This window comes from Lonchura striata, chromosome 1, assembly GCF_046129695.1.
Source record: "Lonchura striata isolate bLonStr1 chromosome 1, bLonStr1.mat, whole genome shotgun sequence".
Classification (NCBI taxonomy): domain Eukaryota; kingdom Metazoa; phylum Chordata; class Aves; order Passeriformes; family Estrildidae; genus Lonchura; species Lonchura striata.
The window spans coordinates 134,602,240-134,627,346 of NC_134603.1; the positions used below are offsets into that span (position 1 = coordinate 134,602,240).

The following is a 25,107-nucleotide window of genomic DNA, read 5'->3' on the forward strand; positions in this document are numbered from 1 at the left end:
GGGAGCGGCGGCGCGGCACGGCCCGGCCCGGCCCGGCCCGGCCCGGCCTTCCTGCCGCTGCGGCTCCTGCCGCTGCTGCAGCTCCGCCGCCACCCGGCCAGAACCGACACTTCCTGGGCTGCTGTCTGCGAACGCGACCTCGGCGAGGAAACCATTTCCACCCGGCGGCTCCCACATGCTGGGCAGCTGGAAGGGAAGAGGCCGCTGGGTCCGTAACAAGCAATCATGACAAAACCCTCCATGAGACATGACAATCCCCAGAGAGCAAAGCGCTGCTTGGGGTAGCCTGGCAGCGAGGAAAAGGGCGAAAGCAACCTTTTCCGTGCATAGGCCAATGCAACAAAGTAATAAAAGCCGGGACAGAAGGGTGAGGGGATGCAGAGCTCAAGCCGATCTTGCAAACAGTGAGCAGCTGCTTGAGGTTTAGGTGACAGCTGGGATTCCAGGGCAGCACAGCGTTTGGTGTGCTCGCAGGTGCTCCAGGCTGCTCACTGCAGCTGCCAGTCCCAGGTCTGGACACACTTTGGGCAAGCTGCACACGTGTCACGTTGGATGTGCACATATCGCAAGTCTGAGTGCAGGCACTCTTGATGCCAACCTCTGTTTTCATTGACAAATAAATATTTTATTATGTGAATAAATTTATTAAATGCTAACATAGCTGTCTAAATCTCCAGATAGCTTTTTTATGAAAAGAACTGACTGATAACAATCAAGAAAGGCAACTTTATGGTTCCAACTGTAACCAACCAAGTCCTTATTTTCATTTTTCCCAGCTTGCATGCTACACCCCTCCCATACTTGCCTTCTGCAGAAATAAGGTGAACCTCACAATTAGTACTCACATATGCTATAGACTTCTCTTTGCATCAAAGGGAAAATACCCAATATTGTGTGTTTATACACAATGTACACACAAAAACACCCATACACATTCTGCATTTAGTAGAAATTCATAAACATTTCTACTTATTTTCTGTAATTTTAGGCAAAATGATAGCCTAGCACAGTATAGGACTCTGAATTTAGAAAATGCTGTAGCCCCTTTGACATCCATGACATCCTGAGCTGTGATCAGGCAACACAGGTCATACAAAGGCATGACCTGTAGCACATTTATGAAGTGCCCTCACATGATGTGACAGTGCAGTTGCCCACCTTGGAGCTGGTGTCTGACACTCTTCATCCACCCATGTGCACACATCTCTCCATTACTATGCACACTTTACTGGCCCTTCCATGTTCTACTTAAATATTTGTTTCTGTGAACATTCTGTTTTGTATGAGGGCTTACACTGGATGGAACAAGATTGTCTATTAAGCATCTGAGATTAATTATGCTGACAATGTTTTTATGTCTTCAGGCATTTAGCTGAAAAAGCTGGATTATATATTTTTCCCTTGGTGCCCAGATAGGAACCGAAGTTTTATGTATTCAAAGTTTTAAAGCTTATATAAAAAAAACCTGCTTACATTTATTTCTATTGTAGCCTAAGTGATTTCAAGTTTGGTGGCTCCATGTTTTGAATGACAAATGTGTAGAGAATATACCTAAATTGGGCAATTTAGTCTGTAAATTATAAGCTTAAGTCACATGGTACTTGTTGGCTCACTGTTCCAAAGATCATATTGCAAAGCTCCATTTGCTCACTGTGCACCTTCTTCAAAATAAAGCTTTTAAAATTTAGGATGAAAGCTACATTATGCAAGTTTGACTACAGGGATTCTGCTACCCTTGGCAAACGGCAAATGCCCATCCTCAAAATCACACAATCAGCTGTGATAATATTTATTCAAAAGTTAATAAATCCCAAACTTATATTGTATTTTTATCACATCTACCTCTTCCTTTGGTAATGAAAATATTCAAGACTCCAAGGCCTTACTTATGAGAGTACTGAATTTTAAGTCTTAGAAATGCTACAAAATATGTTGGAAATATAGACTTGATGTAAAGAGGATTTCTGCTTTGACTGAGGACAAACTGTTTTGGTGTGAAGACACATTTCAGCAAGCTATTCTTGAGGTAAAACTTAAATTTCATAAAACCACAGCACTCTGTGTGTTGGACACAGCTGCATGTTAGAAGATCACAGTTACATATCTAGGTCTGCTATTAATTTCCTGTTGACTTTGCTGAGTGAATTATTTCCTCTAGCACGCAGTATTCACTGTTTTAGAAATTAAGTTGTGAGCTTTTAAAGGACTATTATTTAGTATATACCTTTCATGTGCTGCAATAGGGGTCTTCAGCTCTAGTCAAGTGATGTCCTTTTCTTGGCTATATTCAACATCTAGACTCTGTCCAAAGCCACCTGCACTCTATCAAATATGACACTGAGGGTTTTAAAGTACAGAAATCAGAGCCTTCCCAAGATTCTTTCTAAGTCTGTTGACTCTTGACTTCCTTTTCATTATCCTTTTGTGTTTTTTTTTGTCTGTTCTGACAGACCCATGTTTGAAATTCACAGAATAAAAGGAAAATACCTTTGAAGTGGCTGGCAGTAGACTCAAACCCATCAAGTCAACAGAGCTTCCAACATCTGGATTTACCTGCCTGTACTACTAAAATACAGTGTTGAGGTCATGGGATGGTATGGAATTGTGAAAGTATGGAATTTTCACACTGATCTTTATTATTGTAAGGAAACACAATAAATCACAAGACATTTATACTCTTGTACAGTGATAGAGCTGGAGTACAAGGCCGGAGAAAAGTGTATGTTTGGGGCCCCAGCTGCTGGCATAGTATCAACATTCAGTAGAACAAGCACTGAGATACAGAAAAATGGAGATATTAAAAACATAAAAGCCAAGAAAAGAAAAACCTCAAGGTCCAAAATGTTACTGTTAGGTTAGGCGTGGCACAAACCAATATTAAATGTTCTGAATTTTAAAAATACCTATATTCCATTTGGGAGTCTGGGCAGGCAATGCCACCTAATGTGAAAGCAATGCAAATGCTGCTAGCTCCACTGACCCATGCATCTTTACTTCTCTGCACTCGGAACAGTTTATGCAGCTGATCGACTGTTAAACAGCATTATACCTCTCATGTATGGCTTTCCTCTTGTGCTGGCATAAGCCTCTTAGGAAAAATGTTATGTATTTCCAAAAGAAGGACTGCAAAGTGCTTCACCTGTTTGTTTCATTTGAAGAGTAATTCTATTTCGTGCACACAGCAGGACACTTGGCAAACATAATGGTGCTTAGCAATCTCATAATGGACAAAGTTTTTGTTGAATGAAAAGTGGAGTGAAATATGCTGGTAGTACTGTAGTGTTCACTTGTGTTCTGAAAGCCTGGAAAATATCTTCGAGTAGGATAAGGGATATAGCTATCCAGTGTGTCTGTGTGAAAAAGCTGTAAGATGTAATCCAGACATTGAAAAAGAAATAAATTGCCCTTAGATATTTTTTATGAACTCACATTCAAGTTTTATCTTGCTGAGAAAATGCTGATCAGAGCACCCATGAATTAGAAAGAAACACAAGCTAAAATTTATTCTGCATAAGCACAGAAGAAAAGGCAAAATACCTTACATTGATTTTTTTATTGATTTTTGTGTAAAACACAGTATATGGAAAAATAGGTAAAAGCATTGTTAATAATTTATAATAGCCCTGTTCAGAGAGACAGCACAAACAGTCTCACAAACACAACTACAAAGAGAATATTACACATGGGAGACATGTTATGCTTATTGTAAGACACTGCCAACAGGCATGATAAACAATATATGACAAAATACAATTGTTCAAGTCAGTTAAATGTGTCACTTATTTTAAAGGCTGTAATTAATTCAAGCAGTATCATATGGTGATACAATATCAGTACTGCAACATTATTCATTATATTGATAGAAAATACTACAGGGTGAACAGCCAAGAAATCAAAACCATGTGCATTTGGAGATGCACAGTCTGCAAGGAACTATGCATATGCATTCATTACCACTGCATATGTGAAAATATTACACTGAAAATTTCAGTATATCCAATTTTTATGCACCTGATGTATCTAACTTTCAGAGGAAAGCTGTTTCCTAACTGTATTCATACCTGTGAAATTTATTGCCACTGGAGAACTCATTGTCTTATATTAATTAACTATTTTCTTTAATGCCAGTTGGGCAGCTAATACCATACAGACTTAAACACAGACACACTATTGTATAGGCAATTAATGGCAAATTAAAATATTCTTGGTACATCACATAATTTACAATGTTGGAACAAAAAAATGTGGCAACAATTCACAGTAACCATTACCACAAGCTAAACAACTTGCAAAACAATTACAAAATAATTCATTTCTAAATAACTAAAAACCTCTAAATAATTCAAGAATGTGCACTTAATTAACCTGTACATAGTTGCAACAGTTAATAGAATTTTAAGATAAAATTAAAGACACATGTAATCCTATGAGAGAACTCTATTTTAGACAGTGTTAAGACCACTTTAATATCCATAGAAAACAAATAACCTATTGCTAAATACATAGAAGTCTCCTTTTTATAATACATGTACAATTCTGTATCACATACCAAGCACTATTTTTTAAACTGTACAATAATTAAGAGAAATTAGGCTTATTTCATTATGTATTTTCATTAGGCAGTAAAGCAATTTATATAAAGCTACACAAAAATAATTTTATAGTAGGCTGTTCCTCAAAATATGTGTTTATTCTTCTAAGTAACTAAGATGTCTATATGAATTTAGTTGTTTATATTTAGGCAATCTAAACTAAACAGTTAGCCTCCAGTATTTTTCCAATGAGAAGTGCTATTGTGAGTTTATAGAAATCAGTGTGTTTGGTCACATGAATGAAGATCCCATGAGGGATGAAACATATGCTGGATATAAAGTTTGCTAAATGCATGAGAGTCGTTTACCTTCAGGCTTAACAGTGTCTTGTTAGAATGAATTGGTCCTTAAAAAACACTACAAAATATTAAATAACAAGTCAACATGCTATTCCAGTTAGAAGTAAATACATGGCCTAACAGGAAACTATATGTCATTTTTGTAGCACAAATATTTCACAAAATGCCTTCATATAGTTAATCTAAAAATACTGTCTATTTATTAATACTTCAATATTTCAGCCATTAAAGTAACATATAAAATTAAAACACAATTTTAATTTTCTACACATAACCTGAAAATATGAATGACTCATCATTACTCTCTCCAGACATCTTTGGCACTTTGCAATTTAGCAGTTTAATAATTGTAGAAGAAATTTAATGATGAAGTAACTTTTTGCATAGGAAAGAGGGCCAATACATTTCTGCATATACTGTCAGTGGATGCATTACAGTACAATATCTATGGACTTTGACAGTAATTTTCAGTAAGTACAATATCACAGTTCTGCAACATTATCACTATTGCATCAAAATAATTAAATAATTGTAGGGAACATGAATGTTAATTACATATTCTACAGAAATGTAAAATTACCACAAAATAACAGCAGCATTTAATTTTCAAATGTAGTCAGACTGTCAACAGTAATACTTTCTGAAATCTGTTCAGAGGTATGAAATTCTACTCTCAGTTATACCAGCCCATTCTAGTGATTTTAATTAGTTTTCATATGCAGGACTGGGGTAAAAAAAAGAGTGGTATTTATCCCCTTAAAATTAACCAAGATTTGATATGTTCTAAGATTTTAAAAGTTGATTTTATTTAAAGGAATGAAGCACAATGCTTCAACCTCGTGTAGTTTCACTCTGCAGTAATGAAATAGGAAACAGTCCAGGACATGCAATTCTGAAAGCCTTTTAAGAAATAAACACCTTTTGGAACGCCATTACAGACAAAGTTAAGTTAGAAGTTGTAATTGTTACTTATTCTTCATTTTTATGTGCAAATCTAATTTTTACTAGTTTAGGCTCCTGTCTGTCTCCAGCAACAACAGAATTTTCAGTTAATGTCTAGAATGTTTGATTAAAGAGTAGTGTACTTGTATATCACCACCAGTATCACTGAAATAGCTGCATATTGGAGGAGGAACAATAAAATAAATACCCTGAAACAAACTTAATTGGTTTTGGAAAAAAAGGCAAATATTTATTTATTTATTTAATAGATATATTGAACCTTTTACTTCTTCATTTTTCTGTTAAAAAAATAGGAAAGCTTCTAACTTCTAAAATATTTGATACATTTTTGGAGAACATAGTTATTAAATGCAGTAATCCAGAGGAAGCATCTGTCTCAATTCCAAAATTATTGATTTCCAAGAGGCTGAGAAGTTGTGTTTGGGAAAAAGTCACCAGACATCTGCTTTGTTTTTGGAAGCATCTACCACTTATCAGCTATTGAAACAAGTCTCAAAGACCTCAGCCTGACCAATTATAGCTATTATTATGATTTATTTTTCCAAAAATGGCGAAATAAAATTATTTTCCTTCCAATTGACTCCTCACAAGGACGATAAATCTGAGCTTTCCAACTACTTGAAATTGAAAATTTGTGAACTAAAATAATATCTGTTGACCAACATAACATAGTTGTTTTTTTTTCAAAAAATGTATTCAAAGACCTCCATTTTCAAGAATCCATTGGACTCCCATTCAGTACAAAACATGTCTAAAGACATACAAAAATGCTTTAATTTGTAAAAAAAAACATCACGCAAGTATTTTATTTTTCATCTCTAGATTTGAACATCCTTAAAATGAAAGGAAGTTCAACTGTCTCTCATTTTGTAACACCCAGAATATACATAGGCTTGAAGTGTAACTTTGGGGAATTTGGATACCAGAATAAAAAAATTGTTGTAGATATTTTGTATTTTTAATTAAATTAAGAACAACTAACATGAATTCTTTAGGCTTAGGTTGGCATAACTGGGGCAGGACTTGATTTCAGAATCTTCTTTGTCTGTGAAGCTGCTTGTTTTATTACAAGCGGGAATAATGAGATTTACAGGACCAGTGATATTTAAGGATAAACTCAAGCTTAATTCTGTATATTTCTGATGCAAGATAGGAGAAATTCTTACAAAGCAATAAATAGTAAGAGAAAGTTCAGCTAAGAAAATTAGAGATTTTAAATAGTGCAAATGTAGATTAAAAAATATAATTTAATACAAGAAAATTAGGACCAAATAAACAATCTGATTCACTGGAATAGAAATTTTGCTAATTAAGCAGTAGCAGCCTGAAGGTATGAGTTGGGTTTGGTTGTTTTATTAGAGAAGAATAATTACTACTGACACAGCAGTAGTAAGAAATAATTGTGAACATTATGTAGAATCCAACAGGAAATGCACATGTCAAGGTTTAGCCATTTTTAAGTAAAAGAATAACAATTTGGTTTCTCAAAATTGCAGGCATATCCCAGAGAAACTTGGAAAAGTTAGACCTTTATATAAAAATAGAAGATTGGATTTGCACAAAAAGATACTAAGAATTTAAGACTCATCCTGGGAAATTCATATATATAATAACTGAAACTCCAGTGTAGACACATACAGAACACGAGTATTGTGATGTTTCCAATATATTGGAAGTTTCACAGTGAAAACAGATTTTCATTGTTGCTGAATTCTCAGCTTTTCTTTTTGTTTTAAAATTATTTCCTCATATTTCAAAATAATTAAAAAATCAAAAACTAGTTTACACACCTATATTTCTATAAATGTATAGCATTGTTTTAAATCTTCATTATATGATGTATGGAAATAAACAGATGCCAAAGGTCTCAAATCCTACTTAATACTTTGGAAAAAAAAAAGACGGTTTAGTACAGTAATACCCTTTGCTTACAAGATGTACAGTCACACCATAATTGAGACTGGGTTTGCATATTCAAATCATGGAATGGTGTAAAACCACATACAAATACTGTACATGTGCAATACACTTGACCAAGTGCAAGGTGCTGCACCTGGGCTGGGGTAACCTCAGTGTCAGCACAGGCTGGGGATGAAGGATTGAGAGCAGCCCTGCCCAGAAGGACCTGGGGGTGCTGGTGGATGAGAGGCTGGACATGACCCAGCCATGGGCACTCACAGCCCAGAGAGCCAAACGTGTCCTGGGCTGCACCAAGAGCAGCGTGGGCAGCAGGGCAGGGAGGTTTTGTCCCCCTGCTCTGCTCTGGTGAGAGGGACCCCACCTGGAACACGGCACCCAGCTCTGGGGTCCCAGCACAGGAAGGACATGGATGGGTTGGAGTGAGTCCAGAGCAGGGCCACTGAGATGATCAGAGGGCTGGGGAGCCTCTCCTGTGAGGAATGATGGAGAGAATTGGGTTTGTGCAGCCTGGAGGGAATGGCTTAGGGGTGACATAATTGCAGCTTTCCAGTACCTGAAGGGAGCCTACAAGAGAGCTGGAGAGGGCAATGGCATGTAGTGACAGGACAAGGGGGAACGGCCATAAACTAAATGAGAGTTGGTTTAGACTGGGTATTAGGAGGAAGTTCTTTACTGTGAGAGTGGTGAGGCACTAGCACAGGTTGCCCAGAGAAGTTGTGGTTGCACCATCCCTGGAAGAGTTCAAGGCCAGGTTGGATGGGACTTTGAACAACTTGGTCTAGTGAAGGTTGTCAAGGCCTACGACAGGGGCATTGGAACTTACTGATCTTTAAGGTCCCTTCCAACTCAAAACATTCTGTCATTCTGTAATCATTACAAATTAATTTGTTTCAAACCTTGGTTATTTTCTAAATAATTTACTTTACATTCTGAAACCATTAACCCAGAAATGTGGTTTTAATAGAAGAAACACAGCCCAGAAAATGTCATATTAATAAGCAGGACTCTGACACATATGATCTAAGGCAAAAAAATTATCTGTAAAGCCTGGTTCTAATAAAATATTATTGTGATATAACTGTGCAAAGTAACATATTTTTTTTTAATTTCATAATCATCTGCCCTCTGTAATCCAAAACAAAAATATTTTTGTATTTATCAGAAGTAGTCTTCTAGTTATAAATGTATCAGTTTGATTAAGAGCTTGTACTATATGCCAAGCAAGAGACCTTACAAAGACTCCTACTTAACTAAACTCCTAAAAATGCAAGTTTATGACAAAAAAAAACCAAAAAACAAAGCCCAAACATGTACAACGATGTTAACAAATATCATCACATTACAGTTATCCTTTCTGGAGAGAGATGTGGAACAGACCCACTTACTTCTTCTATAACATGGCTTTTCTCCCATCCTCTTCGAATTCTCCTCAGCTTCCTACTTACACATGGCAAAAGTAAGATGATCTTACCTAGAATTACAATGGAAGGCAGAACAAGGGCAAGAACAAAATTTGGTGGTGTGTAAAATCTGTAATTCTCTTCTTCAAAAGCTCTCTTCCATCCATAAATCAGTACATGGAAAGTACTTATAAGTAGAGCAATGTATCCAAGTGTAGACTGTGAAGAAAGAGAAAACAGGAAAAAAAAGAGGATATAATAGCACTTGGTCCTTCATCTGACAGCTCTAATACATTATTTGGATTATTTTAACATTTCTATTAGACATCAAGTTAAAATCTCTTACCTATTCACTACATTAAGTTAGCAATATATGGTTTTAAGTTAATATTCTGAAATTTACAGACTGTATTGAGCACTGATTTACAGAGTATCTCTCCTAACATCTACAGGCCTTAGTCAAAGCTGAAATTATGTCTGCCCAAATTCTAAGTAATGGAAGCCAACTTCAGGATAGGTATGCCAGTAAGAAACAATTCCTGAGTAGTTACGAGAGCAACATCCATTGTGATTGGAAATTAAGTTTCCTATTTCTTAACTATGAGGATAGATCCTTATTATGGAACAATGCAATTCTGTTGGAAGAGATTTGGACCTAAACTTGCATATTTTTATCACTTTGAGATGCACAGCTTACTTCTGCCTCACAAAGGCCTACATCCACTTGTCTGATGTTAGCATAAACCACCCCTTACCTTCTCCATCAGTTGTTGATGACTGGTTAATGGGAATATCTGAACTGCAGGGCTTGGGCATAACAGCACAAAGCAGTGCTGCAGTTTACCATAAACCAGCAGCGCTGGATAAAAGGTGCCTGCAGAGAAAGGACTACTCAGCACATAAATCTAGAGCTTGCCACAAAAGGTGGTAATGACAGGGGTCACTCAACAGTTCTGTGAATCCACCTTTTTAAAAACGGACCCTGTAGCTGTAATGCTTCGCAGATTTGACAATGCATCAATTTAACTGTCCCAAACCATGACAAAAGAAGACTACTATGCTTTGACTTCTGGTGGTGATCAAATGAAGAAAAACACTTTCTGGCCAAAGTGGTGTAATAGCTAACTTGGCTGGGAAACATTTGTAGAAAATCACTGAAACAGGGAATGAGCATTAAGAAAGGTAACTGGCTACCAAAGTATGGTCTAATTCCAGCAAAGAGAGAAACAAAGAAAAATGCAGCCTAAGGGTCTATAATAGGTAGTGAAAGAAGTAATGCCTTCTACTTCAAGATTTAAGCAGCTTCTAAAGCAAGAAGAATGTCTCAGATAATACTATTTGCAAGTTCACAGGTATAATGGTATAAAAGGAAAATAATATTTCTTTTAATTTCTTGGGATTGCTACCCTGTTTTTTGACTTTGCAATATTTGTGTATCTTTTTTGCCAATAGTTTCAGGGCCATTTTGTTAATCTTTAGTATGTTTCATACTTTTTCTTAAAAAAATAATTTGTTCCCAAAATATCCCATAGTAAACAGAACATTTAGACAAACACTGGAAGATATGAAAATGGCCTATGGGGTATCTGAACGGAACTTCTGGGAAGAAATTTGGACAGCAAACTATATGATCCAACCTGATGTTTTAATATGTTGTTGCAGATTTTTCTTGGAATGACTGTTCTGAATTCATTGTTATATTACTGCCAGCAGGGAGAAGGGCACAAGTGAATCATATCCCTCATTGCTTCATCAGGATTACTGATGAGAAATATAACAATTTTTGAAAAAAGAAACAGGAGGGGAATATTATACATTAATTTCCAGTTATTTTATTTTAGTGCTTATTTTACTTCCATTTGCAAGCTGTAGTTTTGAGACATCTATATATGTTTATCTAATGGTCAAAATAGAAACTAAGAAGTACATCCAGTATATTTTAAACTAACAACAAAAGGACAAGAAAAACATATGATGCGTTTTCATTAAGTTTTTTTTTTTTTGTTTTTGCCCTGTGAAGAGTTGCCATATGCTTCTCTGAACTGTTGGTAGAGCACGTGCTAGTGTGTACTACACAACTTCAACCACAGATCTGAAAAACCAACAAAGACATTGCTATAGCTTCTGTCAGCTACTAATGCTATGTTCTTCAAATGGGCCCTTAATTACCAGTACCAGGCTTCAGATGATAATTCCTTTAGGAGCAGAGGACTTCTGAAAGCAGCAAGAAGAAATACTGTTTCTTCACTGGTAAATTTACATTGAACAGTGCAGTAAGCAGCAGAATCAGTTGTAAATCCTGGCAACCCTCTGCCTGGGCTTTAGAACGGCTGCTGGGAAAAGTGGAAGAGTATCTTTGGCTGCTTTGTTTTCTTATCTTCCATAATACTGTATTTCCTGAAAGCTGAGTAATAGATTAGCACATTTCCTATGGACTCACAAATCTTTTAGCTTTTCTCTAAGTCCTCTCTGTTTTGTTTCTTTTCCTTCCTGATCAAAGTCAGATTTTAGTCAATATGGGAGATTTCCAGCCAAGGCTACTGATAAATTGGACAAACTGGTATTGTTTGAGAAAGGAACCAACAAAACTTAATGGAGCAGGAAGGATGAAAGAGAAAAACTCCTAAAATGTTACCAGCAACATGTATGTATTTAGAGACAAAACTGTGCTATGGGGCAAATCTGCTTCAGGAATTTCTACATTCACAATGGTCAAGTAGTTCCAAGCAATTTACATATACAAAAGATATTTTCTAAATTCACCATTTATGCAAGATATACTTCAGATTATCTGTGTAACAGTCTATTGCTAAACTTAAAAACTGTTTGTAGTAACTTCTGACTGGAATCTTACCTATCAACTTGATAAATACTCAGGCTTCTGTCTACCTTACTCTGGGGGAAAAGTGTCCTATTCTTGTGGGAGAACTAAGGCAGTCTTTCCTCAAAGTGTATGCATGAGAAATACTCTACTCGCACTGCCTCCATAAAACCTTAGGATTGGGCTAGTAGAGAAAAGGAATATCTCCAAAAAGTCAGCTTCCTACCACTCAAGTGGCAGATTTGTGTTGTTTTTCGCTAAAAACTATGAAGCTCAGCTTTCAAAACCAGTCTGCTCTGTCCAGTGCCACTTTAAATGATGGGGTTTGGACTTGAAGTCTTAGACTGGAAAACAAAAGTAGCAGTCATTTATGTTTACATTATATATTTACAGTTTAACTTTCCTCACTAGACTGAAAGAACCAGTGCAGGATAGCTTGCAGACAACACTCTCCATTTCCTTGTACTTTATGTCAATAGTCAAGGACAGGTTTCAATAAATGACTTTTTTTCTGTTTACAGTGTGTTGGTTTAAGCTGTTCATTCTGCCTGCTCTGACAAAATATGAATTATTTTGTATTTCTTGCCTATGTCTTCCTTTGCTCCTTATCCAAATGTATTTAGATGAAAAAAGAACAATACTGAAGTGGCATTTAAGAAAACCAATGCATTAGTTTATCAGCCCCAGCTTTCTTCCCTGCTGCTTTTCTCAGTAAACTTCAGCTCTGGGTTACATTAATGTGTCTGCAAAGTTTCACACTAAGTTTCAGTCATCTAGGAACTCCTACTGAGAAAACTCTTCATGACTGTCTTATTCTGTGATTCCTCTATCTGGATGTTATGAGTGTTTCTCTCCAAATCATGATCAAGTAATCAAACCTTGGTTTTGTACAGTGGTCAACTCAACAATTATTGTAGCAATTCCTCTCTTCTGGTCTCTTAGCTCCTTCTAGGACTGACACAGTAATTTCCTTTTGCACTATTAAACCTTCTCACATCTCACTTTGTTCATATGCATACTATGAGTGAAGTCAGCACTACTTGTCCTGTCAAAGTCCTTTTCCCTTGATGAAGCAGGCTGGAATTTCTGGAGCTGCTGACACCTGTGTTTGAAACCAGGCTAGGTAAAATGGAGGCATCTCCAAAATAATTTTGGATATAAATGTCAGCAATTCTGTGCAAAACTATTGACAACTGGTGTTTCTTTTGAGTATTAGGAAGACTGTGTTTGAAGACTCTTTGAACTGCTGTAGGTTGGGGAGATGCTGCTTAGGGCTTGTTCTACTAGAACAAGGCTAGTCTATACTGTACACTATAATAAACTCATATTTTCCTAGTAGCACTCAAGACTGAATATGTTCTAGTGATAAAACTATTTAGAAGAGGCCACACCCTTATTTTGATGAAACTGCATTTACTAAGATGAGCAAGCAAGAATGTGTTGTTCTCAGTGGGAAGTGCTGAGCTGGGACACTGAGCTAGCTGACCAACTGATTCTTCATGTATCAGATGTGAAACAAGTCCAGCAGCTGTTGTGGCAAATCATCTGAGATTCAGGCCTAGCTTTTCCCAACTGCTTTTCCCAACTGAAAATAACAGCAGCAATGGGACGATAGGTTAGAAGTTCTGCTGTTTATCCCCATGATATAGAAGAGATTGAGAAATTTAAGTTTCATCTTCCTTCACTGAACTGAACTTCAGTAGAAGAAAAACATAAAAGAGACTAAGTATATCATCATGTTTTATCTGTTCTCCTTGCATACTAGGGACAGTGAAACATACTGAAATACAGACTCCTTTTACTCCAGTAAGCAATCACTGGAAGTCTGTTTTCTGATTGAAGAAAGAAAAAAAAAATTTTTACAAGTGACTAAATGAAGAATAACTTACATCCTGAGAATTAATGACAAAGTAAATACTCATGAACTTTACAGAAATTTTTAGCAGTTCAATACTTTTGTGATTAAGAATAGTAAATGATCATAGTTCATTACCAATGCAGTTATCTTCTGCACATAATGTAGCATGAACTGTAACATACACCCAGAACAAACAACTCATTGCCAAAAAAGTTCCTCAAAATACTGATAGATGGGTCATTAATAGTTATTTAGATTTGGAACTATTTTGACTTAATTTACAGTGGAAATAACTGCAGTAAATATGCAGCTGTAAATACATCATTGTGATTATTGTGTGGGTTTTGACTCAGTCACACAAGCCTGAAATTTCAAATATGAGTAAGACAAAAATGTTGTGTTTGTGGCTAGAAGTTACTAATGGATAAAGGCATCATATCACTCACAAGTGAATACATATTTTTCCCTTTTGCACTAATGTTTTATATCACCCAACAGCAGTACTATTGTCCTCACATAGTGAACTCCAGATGGCAGAGATGCTGTAACAATACACTTGAGTATTTAGTCTCTCTGAAGGCTCAAATCCGTGACTGAATAAATAGTTCTATCAGGGTAACTCCACTTTGAAAATCTTTTCAGCAAACTTTTTGTAGGTCCATCTGTAGTTGGCAGTAATGAACATCAGAAGGAAAAGAGAAGACATTATAGATAGACCTCAAACAACTACAGCCTTTGAAGTGTTTCCCACCACTCTCTTTAAAATGTCTGTAAATTATGAAGCACAACCCAAGCCCTGAACTTTAAAGTCAGTGCCCACATTCTAAAGTGAACAGGACTCAGAATTAGGCAATATTATTAGGCTAAACTTAAAAAAATGTTCATCAGAAAAGACTGAGCTAAGACTACAGTACTAAAGCCAAAGTCAGAAAACAAAACATAACAAACGCTAAAACTGTGCACACTTAGGAATTTTCACCTGACTGAATCCTAGTAAAATTTCTTACACCTGATTGCTACCTAGAAGTACTGGCAGTTATGTGTAGGAGCAAGCATTGAGCTGTTCACTAAAGCCTGTGTCTCTCAGTATTTTATACTGGTTAGATTTGCATGTTCTAGGTACTTACCTGAGGAAGGAAGGCAGCAGATGGTGTGCCAGGACCTTGAAAAACCTCTGACTTTAGTAAGCGAAGCTCCATATTTTACTAGTGGGTATTTTCAGCTAATGGGAATAATGCAGTTGAGAGCTGTGTCAAGTCTCACAGTAGATGAGAAGTAAAACTTAACCAATGGCACCATGGCTATCAGAGGATTGTGCAATAAAAATCTTGCAGGGCAAATTAAGTCTTCCATTTTAATAGCTGTGTGCATCTATCTATACAAGTATCACTGCATTTAGCAGGTTTGTCCAAATTTATCTAATTTGAATTTAGTGAGTTCAAAGAATAGAGATGGGATTGATTAGTTATAATTTGATTTTAGCTATGTTGGTTATTTAAGATCAAATGTAGAATAAAAAGTCCTGTTCTACACTCATTAAATGCTTAATGTGCCTTCATAGTAACATATTTGCTAAGTAATCATTGTTTTTATTGAATTACCAGAGACAGAGGGAAAAAAAGCTCTTGTCACATTGCAATGAGCTTCTGTTTATGATGTTGATCATGACTGTGATCAAGGAATTCTTGTTAACACCAAAACCCCTTATTAAAAAAGAAACACACCTGAATAAAACTGAACTCCCTCCAGTTTAAGGCACTGTTTACTGAAGGGATGGAAGTTACTGCCAGCAAAGAAAGCAATCCAAGACTCATTATTCCAAAGGAGATATACATTTCAATTCGCCACACTTCTTCCTCATTCCAAGAATTCTCAACATTTGCATGAACCTGATGAAAGAGAAGAAAGAATGAAGTTTATTCTAAAGAATATTAAAAAATACCAACAGAAGTTATTTTGCTGACTTCAAGTTCACAGTCACAGGACAACTATAAAATGTGGTCAAATATTTCAGAGGTTTCCTCATGCCTTGGAGAAAAACAACTATTTCCTTACTGCTGATATTGGCTCTTGCTAGATTAAAATATATTAAACATAGAAATTTAGATGAGATGCTAAAAGAAAATGTTACATTATATACCATTTACAACAATACCGGTATAAAATCAGGTAATTCTGCACATTCTTATACACTGTAGAACAGAAGCTGTGTTATTCAGACTCTGCAAACTTAAATTCTGTAACATAAGTTGGATAAACCTGAAATTTTTTTTTAATTTATAAATTAGATTATAAATTTATAAGTCACATTTAGAAAGGACTTAATTTCTTTCAGCTTTTCTATGCTAGTCCAAGCTTGCTTCTCTCTTTCACTACTGACATCAGATTTTTCCAAGATGGTTCTCACTGGAGAGCTTTACCAGAAAAAAGAAACAATTCAGGACCTTAACAGCTAAGAAACTTAGATATTCAATTATTTTTTCCACTTCCAGGTTAACTTCTGCAATATGACGTGTCTTGAAAAAGGTGCACTAGAAATATTAGCAAGTGAGAGTTTTACAGTATCATTAAAACTAAGATAATTTCTTAGAAGTACCAATGAATCCTTTAGTATTATTAATTTTAAGTGTGAATTATGGTTTCTTGCTGCCTATTACAGTTTTTCCCTTCCTTTCTCTTAAGTTCAGTTTTTGATGCTAGCTCTTTCAGAGTTTGTGATACTCCCTGTTAATTTGTTACATTCAATTTTATTTCCTTATTTGGTTTTCCTTTCTGTTCTATCACTTCTCTCTTTCCTACAGATTTTATGTGGTGAATGGCAATGCTGTTTTTTTGGCAATGCTGCTTTTCTGCTACTTTAAAGGTTACAATAAGCTGTCTCACTGAGAGACAGCAGCATCAGACTAGAGATTTGCTAGAGAATGTTTCAGGGTTATGCAAGATCAATTGTTCCTGGAAACTATGAGTCAATTTCTATTGCCTGCAATAGAGGATATCCACAGAATTTTAAAAGAATAAAGTATTTTTTAGCATTGGTCCAAAATGTTACAAAATATAAGTATCTTCTTTTTTTCCTTTTTGGAACACAGGAGTAAGATCTGTAAGCATGATTACAGTAGCTTGTACTTTTCATATTTGTAAATGCACTTATGATACACATACTTCCCCCATGTCTTAAGTATACATAGAAAACAACATACCTCAGAATCTTCCTGCTGCTGCTCTTATCCTGCCTATCCTACATTCTTCTTGTGCTTATTGCTATCAGGAATTTCAGTAGGACATGTCCTTGATTCCCCCTATCACACAAACTTGACTGCAGATTGACCCACAAGGTGAGCAAAATGCACAGGTATTTCTTTTAGCCTCCTTATCTGGCACCACCTATGCATAAGATAACCCATAACTTTTGTGCCAAAAGAAGCAGAGCAGATTAAGAAAAACCCAGTTATTGTGTTCAGGAGCCATATGCACCCAGCCAAGGCACTTTTGGCTGATTGAACTAAAGACTCTCACCTGTTGATATGCCATGTTGAGGAACAAGTACCGCTCTGATCTCCTCATAGGCAAGCAGAGGCTGTACACCACGTGCACTGCTGCAAAGAAAAAACTGAGCAGTCCAAGCTGCTTTCGACACTGGAGCCAGTTGTCCAGCCAAGGAGGAAACCGCCGGTACTTAGTGCCATAGTAAAGCTGATAAGCAGCTGCAATAAGTCCTGATAAATATACCAGAGAAAGCAAAGTGATAGCAACAATTGGCAGAGTCTTGTTCACAATCTCAATGGGAATCTTGTAAAAGTCACTCTGCTGATTTCTCATGTATGGATGGATGACATCTCTGACAAAGGAATAGATGAAGAAAAATGTTGCCAGGCTAATGGCAATCAGTACAGGCCCCTTCCACAGGGTGAACAGTCGCAGAGGCAGGTTTTCAATCTCCCTTGAAGATGACAATGCCCCCAAATCAATAGGAATGAAACTGAGCTGACGGGCAAGTTCAATAACTTGATGGCGAGCCTGAACATTGTTACTGCATATATAGACCTGTTGGGAGAGTTAAGGGAATTGTCTGTAGTCAGAGAAAAAGTCTCAAAGGTAAACAAATACCAGCAAAATCCACCAAAAACCTTAAGGGCTTCTAAATCAAAACTACAACACAACTGCTAAAACTGTACACTTTATCACAGCTTATATTGCCAGCATGACAATAAAATCACATAAAAATCTAGCCAAAGTGCAGATATGCACATTGATTTAGCAACAGAGTAATCAAAACAAAATTGGCTTTTTCTTGGATTTAATAATGGGGAATGTCTTAGTAATCTGTACACTGAAACCTATCATACCGAAATGTCTGCAGGACTGGACTAACTTGAAGCTACAACTAAAAGCATGTCAGAAAAAACAAAATCTCTATTATATCTCAAAATACAGGAATCTTGAACAACGACCCTTAAACAACTATAGCATACACAGACTGAGAAGCAGCAAACTGTGTAATCTCTCCATGGTTAACAGTTTTAGCCTTATTTCATAACCCAAATTTCCACAGATTGCAGAAAAGACAAAAACTAGCAGCCAAATAAGAACTTGTTCTAAAGGCACTTATTACACAGTGAAAGAAGTGTACTGCTACAAAGTACTTCAAGGTTCTATTAAAATTTTCAATGGACTATAGTTTGCTCAACACTATTTGCTGATCATCTGCATTGAAGCAAGTATGATCTGTTTTGACTGAAGTGAATTAGTGTTGCGGTATTCTTAAAGGGGATAAAAGAAGCATGGTGAAGTTATTTTTTAGATTACACTAGTTCCATATCAATTGCATTCCATTTTAATCTACCTGAAGTGCCAGAAAACTGAATTTAGTCTCCAGCAGTCATGTTGCATCACTTATTTCTTATGTATTATTCAGATTTCATAAAGCTGTGAAGGACTGAATGCTTGTACAGTCTTAAATCCTTTACATCACTTCAGCAAAACATGAAAAACATAAAGGGGTGTTTTCTATATGCAGGATGGATTTCAGAACATACTGGGAAGGAATTTGAAATGATGTTCACAAGCAGGCCTGGATCAAATGAATGATCACTCAGAAACATATGTGCTGCCTTCTGTTCCCTCATATTTATGATTTTGGGGCACTCTAAAATCTACATTATTTCTTTCAATCACTTTGCTGCTACACTGAATGCAAGCATTTGTAGAACAGCTGATTCTCAACCTCTGAGATTGGGACCTGAGATTTCTGTGCATCTCTTTCAATAGTTCACCCCAACGCTGCCACTAAAATGCACTGGAAAAGACTGTCTCATCCCTTGTATAAAGCATCAGGAAACACATGAACGTATTTCCTATGGAAAACATTGAGACTCAACTCTTCTCCTGTCTGTAGTCACCAAAAGGTCAGTTATTTAAGATAGTATCCACATTTCCTCTGCAGTCTTTAAAGACAACAGGCAATGCAGGGGAAAAAACTGGACCATTTACTTTATTTGTCTTACAATGGGATGAACTAAACTCTAAAGGTTTTATTGGCTACTAAAATGTAAGCTGAAGGTCCAACATTTTAGGCATGTTAAGTCAGGGAATGTAAATCTCATGAGTTCTGGTTGTTACATTCAGCTCCTGTCATTTTCATTGACAAATAAATTAAATTAATACAAATAGAAACATTTACCTGTCTGCTGGCATCCTTTGGTCCTAACTGTAGTGACCATGCTGAAATGACATTGAATCCTTTGACAATTACGGAATCGGGAAAAAGTGATGCCAAATACTCTGCATTGGAGTCTGGATATTGGTCTACTCTTGTATTATTGCTGACATCAATCAGAATTTTACCAGCAAGTAAATGTTTGAGATCCCACAAAGAGGTGTAATGTTCTCTGTGTATGGCTACAAAAATTATGTTTGTTTTAGCTACTGCATCTTCATGGTGAGTGACATCAACCACATGGGGAAAGAAGTCAGCAGCGTGTTTAGGGTTTCTGCTCCCTACGACCACGTGGTACCCACATCTGATAAGTCTGATTGTCAATGACTTCGCAAAGTCTCCACTTCCAATGATGCCTATCGTGACCTTACTGGCATCCTTGAGTATGCCATTGGCAGCATTTGGTAGGAAAGTTTCATTGAGGTTCTTGGGACTCCCCATCATAGAGATTGATTCCATACTTCCAAGACACCAAACCTACAATGATTTCTGTAGGGAAAAAAAAAACCAAAAAAACAAAAAAGGAAAGAGAAGAAAAGAAAAAAGAAAAAACAAAAGAAGGAAAAATCAGCATTATACAATTTTATGAGACCTCTAAATTCATTAACACCTCTGGAAGCAAAATCTTTGGTTCTGTTTCATACTACATTTTCTGCTTAATCAAGTATGTGCTAATTAATTTTGTCCTGCAGTATGTCACCAATAGGAGAAAGAAGAAACATAAAGTACTTTAGCACTTCAATAATGCAGTTACCTAAGTAAAATCCATTTTTTCATCTTCTATTTCTTAACTTCCACTGCCCTGGATTACTGGCCCACAGGATAACTTGGTATTCCTGAAACTGATGGAAACATGTAAAGAAAATTGGAAAATGGTAAAGAGCACTGGCCTGTGATCAGCATGAGATCAGTGAGTACATGGAAGCCAAGTTCCATTAAAAGTTTATGCAGGTTATTATTATGATATCCTCTCCTGGCCATGAAGTAGGAGATGCAGAAGTCTCAAAGATGCACATGTCTTGAGACCATGACAAACATCCATCTGACACACTCACCTGTCAGCTTGGAAAATGGGCTGCCCATGTCGATCCAATGGCAGAAACAACAAAGAAATTTATCAAGACTTAGTCGTGCGATCACTAATGACATTTCTAGGTCAGCCTGCTTGGTCTGTATAAGGATTAACTGTGGGTGCAAGAGTAAAGGATTCAAGGCCATGAGTCACAAATATGCTAAACACAATTTTCTATCCAGGCAAGATAAATCCTGGACACAAACACATGGAACAGTCTTCCATAAAAAGCTAATGGCAGGAAGAGACAGATTTCACCCAACAATAAAAGGGAAGATAATTTTAGGACTCAAATTCAGTGTAGTAAGGGATGTTTTTAAAGAAAAACAGAAGCTAAGGCTCACAGAAAAATAAAATAAATACTGCTCTATCCTTAGTCACAGAATTTCAATAAAGCTCTAATAAAGACATTAAAAACCAACAAAACAACCCTCAGGAGGGAAGTGTTCACATGAAACCACAGTTATGACCTAGGTGGTTCTGCATCACTGGTGGGGGTTGACCCTGGCTGGAGGCCAGGTGTCCAAAAAGGTGCTGCTCTATCACTCCTCAGCTGGGCTGAGGAGAGAAAATACCATGAAAGGCTCATGAGTTAAGGACAGGGGGAGAACACTCACCAATTACCACCAGAGACAAACCAGACTCTACTTGGGGAAATTAACTGACTTTATTACAAATCAAGTCAGAACAGGATAATGACAAGTAAAACAAATCCTAAAGAAATACCTTCCCCTCACCCCAGTAAGTTTCTTCCTGGGCTTAACTTTATTCCCAAATCTCTGCCTCCTCCCCTCTGCAGCACAGGGAGACAGGGAATGGACATTATGGTCAGTTCATCACATGCTGTTTCTCATGCTGCTTCTTCCTCAGGGAGAGAAGTCCTTCTTCTGCACCAGCATGAGGTTCCTCCCAAAGGAAAGTCCTCTACATACTTCCCACAGGCTACAGTTCTTCACAAACTCCTCCAGTGAGGGTCCCTTCTACAGAGTGCAATCCTTCAGGAACAGTGCTGCAGCATGGGTCCCCATGGGGTCACAAGCCCTACCAGGAAACCTGCTCCAATGTGGGCTCCTCTCTCCACAGGTCCATGCCAGAAGCCTGCTCCACCCCTTCTCATGGGGTCACAGCCTCCTCTCAGAGATCCACCTACACTGTTGTGGGGCTCCTCCATGGGCTGCAGGTGGATCTCTGCTCTACCATGAACCTCATGGGCTGCAGAGGGACAGCTGCCTCACCATGGCCTGCACCACATGCTGCAGGGGAATGGCTAATCCAGTGCTTAGGGCACCTCTTTCTTCTTCACTGGCCTTGGTGTCTATGTACGTTGTTTCTCTCACATGTTCTCATCCTCTGTTCTGCAGCTGCAATTACTTTTTCCCCCCTTCTTACCTATGTTACCTGAGAGGTAACAGCCATTGCTGATGGGCTAAGCCCTGGGTGTCCATCCCACACCCAGCTGACACTGGCCCCATTAGACACAGGGTAAGATTCCTGCAGCTTCTAACAGAAACCACCCCTACAGCCCTCCTCCCCATCCAGCTACCAAAGTCTTGCCAGGCAAAGCCAATACAATTGTAGAACCGGAATAAAGTCTGAAAATTAAAGAAGCAAATGAGGAGAGGCAGACTAAGAAGGAGCAAAAAGAAACTACAATGTTGCTGTCTTGGGAGCAATCAACAACAGACCACACAGAACCTTTTCCTGAGCTACCATCCAAGAGCTGATATGATGGTAATTAATCATCAGCAGGGAACACAAACCAGCCATTGGCTACTAATACAGCATGTGTGGTGAACAATTAAAAGCAGATTTGTGTTTCAGAAATTAGAGGGAGCTACTAAAAGAATGGGCACTTTCAGCTTTGACTAGAAGGTACAAAGTCACCAAAACTGGGCTCAGAAATTCAAGACAGAAAGCAATATGTGAAAATGACCATAAAGTATTCAAAGAAAATATTCTAACAGTGAATCCTTCTGGCAGAGGCAGAACACAAAGATTTTTATGCATGCACCCAAAAAAGCATTGCCTTTTTCCTTATAACTGACCTGAAACATATTTAACACATGACTAAACTACCAGTGTTTCCTGTATCAGGATGGGTTTGCAGCCAGGAATAATGAGATAAGAAATGTAACTGTAACATGTAACATGTATGCTTTCCCTATATGATTAGAGTGGCCCATTTCAGTTCATACCCTGTAACCAGAACATGCTGCAAAACTGTGAGATTGAAAGGGAACTACCATAAAGAAATGGGCTACCCAGTACCATTTAACCATGCTGCAGCCTAGTTTCAATTTTAGTCCAAAGGATCCTGGGGAGAGTGGGCACACAGGACTTGGACATGATTAATTGCCCTGGTGAGCTGAATTTGGCCTGCTGGCCAAAGTTTCTCACTGCCTGTTCTAAGGAAAATACAGCGTGAGCAACAGAATCAAACAAAGAGACTTCATAAAAAACCCTCAGGGAACAGGCTGACATGACTTTTAGACAAGTAATCTAAGAGAGGTACAAGAGCAGTTACTGAAAGGGACCATGTGCACAACTGCAATTCAGAGGCAAGAGCATAAAACTGCAACAGGAGAGCTTCCCTGACCTGAAAAATCACACAAGATTAAAAAAATAATGTTATGGGCATGGCCAAGGAGCACTATAAAAAGACAAAGAAACAGTGCCATCGTGAAGGGATAAAATCAGAACAAGGATGGTACAGAACTGAATTTGTAACTAGTTAAGAAGATAAATGGCAACAAGCAAAAGTTCCATAAATACAAGAAAAAGATAAAAGACAGAAGGCAAGGGTTATAGCTTCAGAGGAAAAGGGATGAGTTATAACTCAATACTATTGCTAAATGTCTTCTTTATTTCAGCCCTCAACATAAAAGTTAACTGTAAATAGGTATTTAAAGAAATTCCTTCTACAGAGAGACAGACAGTGAGGCAAAGTGGAAAAGGTAAGTTAAGAGTAAAGGATAAAGTTAAAGATAAGATAAAGATTTTCAAGTCAGCAGACACTTATGAAATCAGCCCGTGATGCTTAAAATGCTGACCAAAGTGACATCTTCAGAACTAAAGAGATGACAAGACCAGGTTACCACATATTGCTTAAAGAAGGGAGGATGACTACGGAAAACAAAGACTTGTTAGCCTAACTTCAGCCCCTGGACAGGTTTTTCATCAAGTTATTGTGCAATCAACTAGTAAATAAATGGGAAGCAGATGATAAGAAGCAGTTGAAGTGAGTTGTTCAGGAAGAGATTTCAACAAAACCAACTTCTTTTACGAACTAATTTCAGATATAACAAAATTATAGAAGTGACACAGATTTGACATATGCTCTTAAATTAGCTAAGAGAACATCAAGAGCTATGTCAGCCAGATGGTGACACACGTGAAAAAATGGTTCTGGAAAAGTACGGGAGGAGAAAACCGAACCAGCGCAGGCCGGGCCGCGGTATCTGTGACGCCGCGCTCGGGCACTCACGGGGCGCGGGCTGCGCGGGGCGGGCGGCAGGCCGGGCCGGGCCGGTGCCCCTGGGCGGCAGCGCGCCGAGGGAATCCAGCCCGGAGCAGCTCGGCGGGGCCCTGGGCCGGGCCGGCATCTCCAGCTGCGACAACACCGCCCGTGACAGGAGCGCCGGCCCCGCCGCCCGCCGCGGGGCGGGGGCTCGCCGGCCCGCCAGGTACCGGAGCCGCCCGGGCGCGGCTGCCCGAGGCCGGCCCGCTCCGCTCCGCGGGGCGCCGGCACCGCCAGAGCCCGCCCGGAGAGCGGGGCAGCCGCTGCGCTGGGCAGCGGCAGAGCCCCGCCGGCGGCGGCCGCGCCGAGGAGCGCCCGGCAGGGATGGGGCCCGGCCCGCCCGGCCCCGGCGCCGCTCACCTCCGGCCGCCGCCAGCAGCACCGCGCCGCCGCCGCTCCGCCTCGCACTCGGGCCCGCAGTGCCGGGCGGGCGGGGAGGCGGCGCCGCTCCTGCCGCTGCGCCCGCCCCCTGCGGCCGCCCCGCCACCGCGGCCGGGCGGCGCCGGGGCCGTGGCGGCCCCGGTGGGTGCCGAGTTGGTCGTGAGCCGGCAGGTGTGTGCTTGCGGCTGGGAGGGTCGGTGCTGTCCTGGGATGCGTCGGAAGCCTGTGGCCAGCAGGTGATTTTACCCCTCTGCTCGGCTCTGGTGAGGCCACATCTGGAGTGCTGAGTCCATTCTGGGCTCATCAGTGCAAGAAAAACTACTGGAGAGGGTCCAGGGGACACAACAAAGATGCTGAGGGACCTGGATCATCTCTCTTACGAGAGACTGTGGGATCTTGGCCTGTTTAGTCTGGAGAAGAGAAGACAGAGAGAGTCTCATCAGTGCATATAAATACCTCAAAGACAGGTGTCAAGAGGGTGGTGCCAAGTGCTTTTCAGTGGTTCCCAGCAACAGGACAAGGAGCAATTGCCATATACCAAAACTCAAAAATGTCCACCTCAACATCA

General features: G+C 38.8%; 1 protein-coding gene across 3 annotated transcripts; it reads right to left on the minus strand.

The window, feature by feature from the left end:
* Positions 1–2,613: 2,613 nt before the first annotated feature.
* STEAP2 (STEAP2 metalloreductase) lies at positions 2,614–24,577 on the minus strand. 3 transcript variants are annotated; one of them, XM_021551721.2, is made up of 6 exons: positions 24,519–24,570; positions 20,324–20,411; positions 19,534–20,058; positions 17,370–17,897; positions 15,578–15,742; positions 2,614–9,393 (listed from the first exon to the last, which is right to left on the minus strand). In XM_021551721.2, the coding sequence occupies exons 3-6, from the start codon at positions 20,026–20,028 to the stop codon at positions 9,109–9,111; spliced, it is 1,473 nt and encodes a 490-aa protein (XP_021407396.2). In that variant the 5' UTR covers positions 20,029–20,058; positions 20,324–20,411; positions 24,519–24,570; the 3' UTR covers positions 2,614–9,108. The 3 variants fall into 3 exon arrangements, with proteins under 3 accessions (XP_021407396.2, XP_021407397.2, XP_021407395.2); XM_021551722.2 differs by lacking the exon at positions 24,519–24,570 and adding an exon at positions 20,625–20,642; XM_021551720.2 differs by lacking the exon at positions 20,324–20,411 and having other exon boundaries at positions 24,519–24,577.
* Between the last annotated feature and the right edge of the window lie 530 nt (positions 24,578–25,107).

Coding starts and splice junctions, on each gene's coding strand:
- STEAP2 (XM_021551720.2), bottom strand. CDS start 20,028: ATGGAATCAATCTCTATGATGGGGAGTCCCAAGAACCTCAATGAAACT. Junction 17,898..19,533: donor CAAAGGATGCCAGCAGACAG/GTAAATGTTTCT, acceptor CTCTCCCAACAG/GTCTATATATGCAGTAACAA. Junction 9,394..15,577: donor GGGAGTTCAGTTTTATTCAG/GTGTGTTTCTTT, acceptor CTTTCTTCACAG/TCTACACTTGGATACATTGC.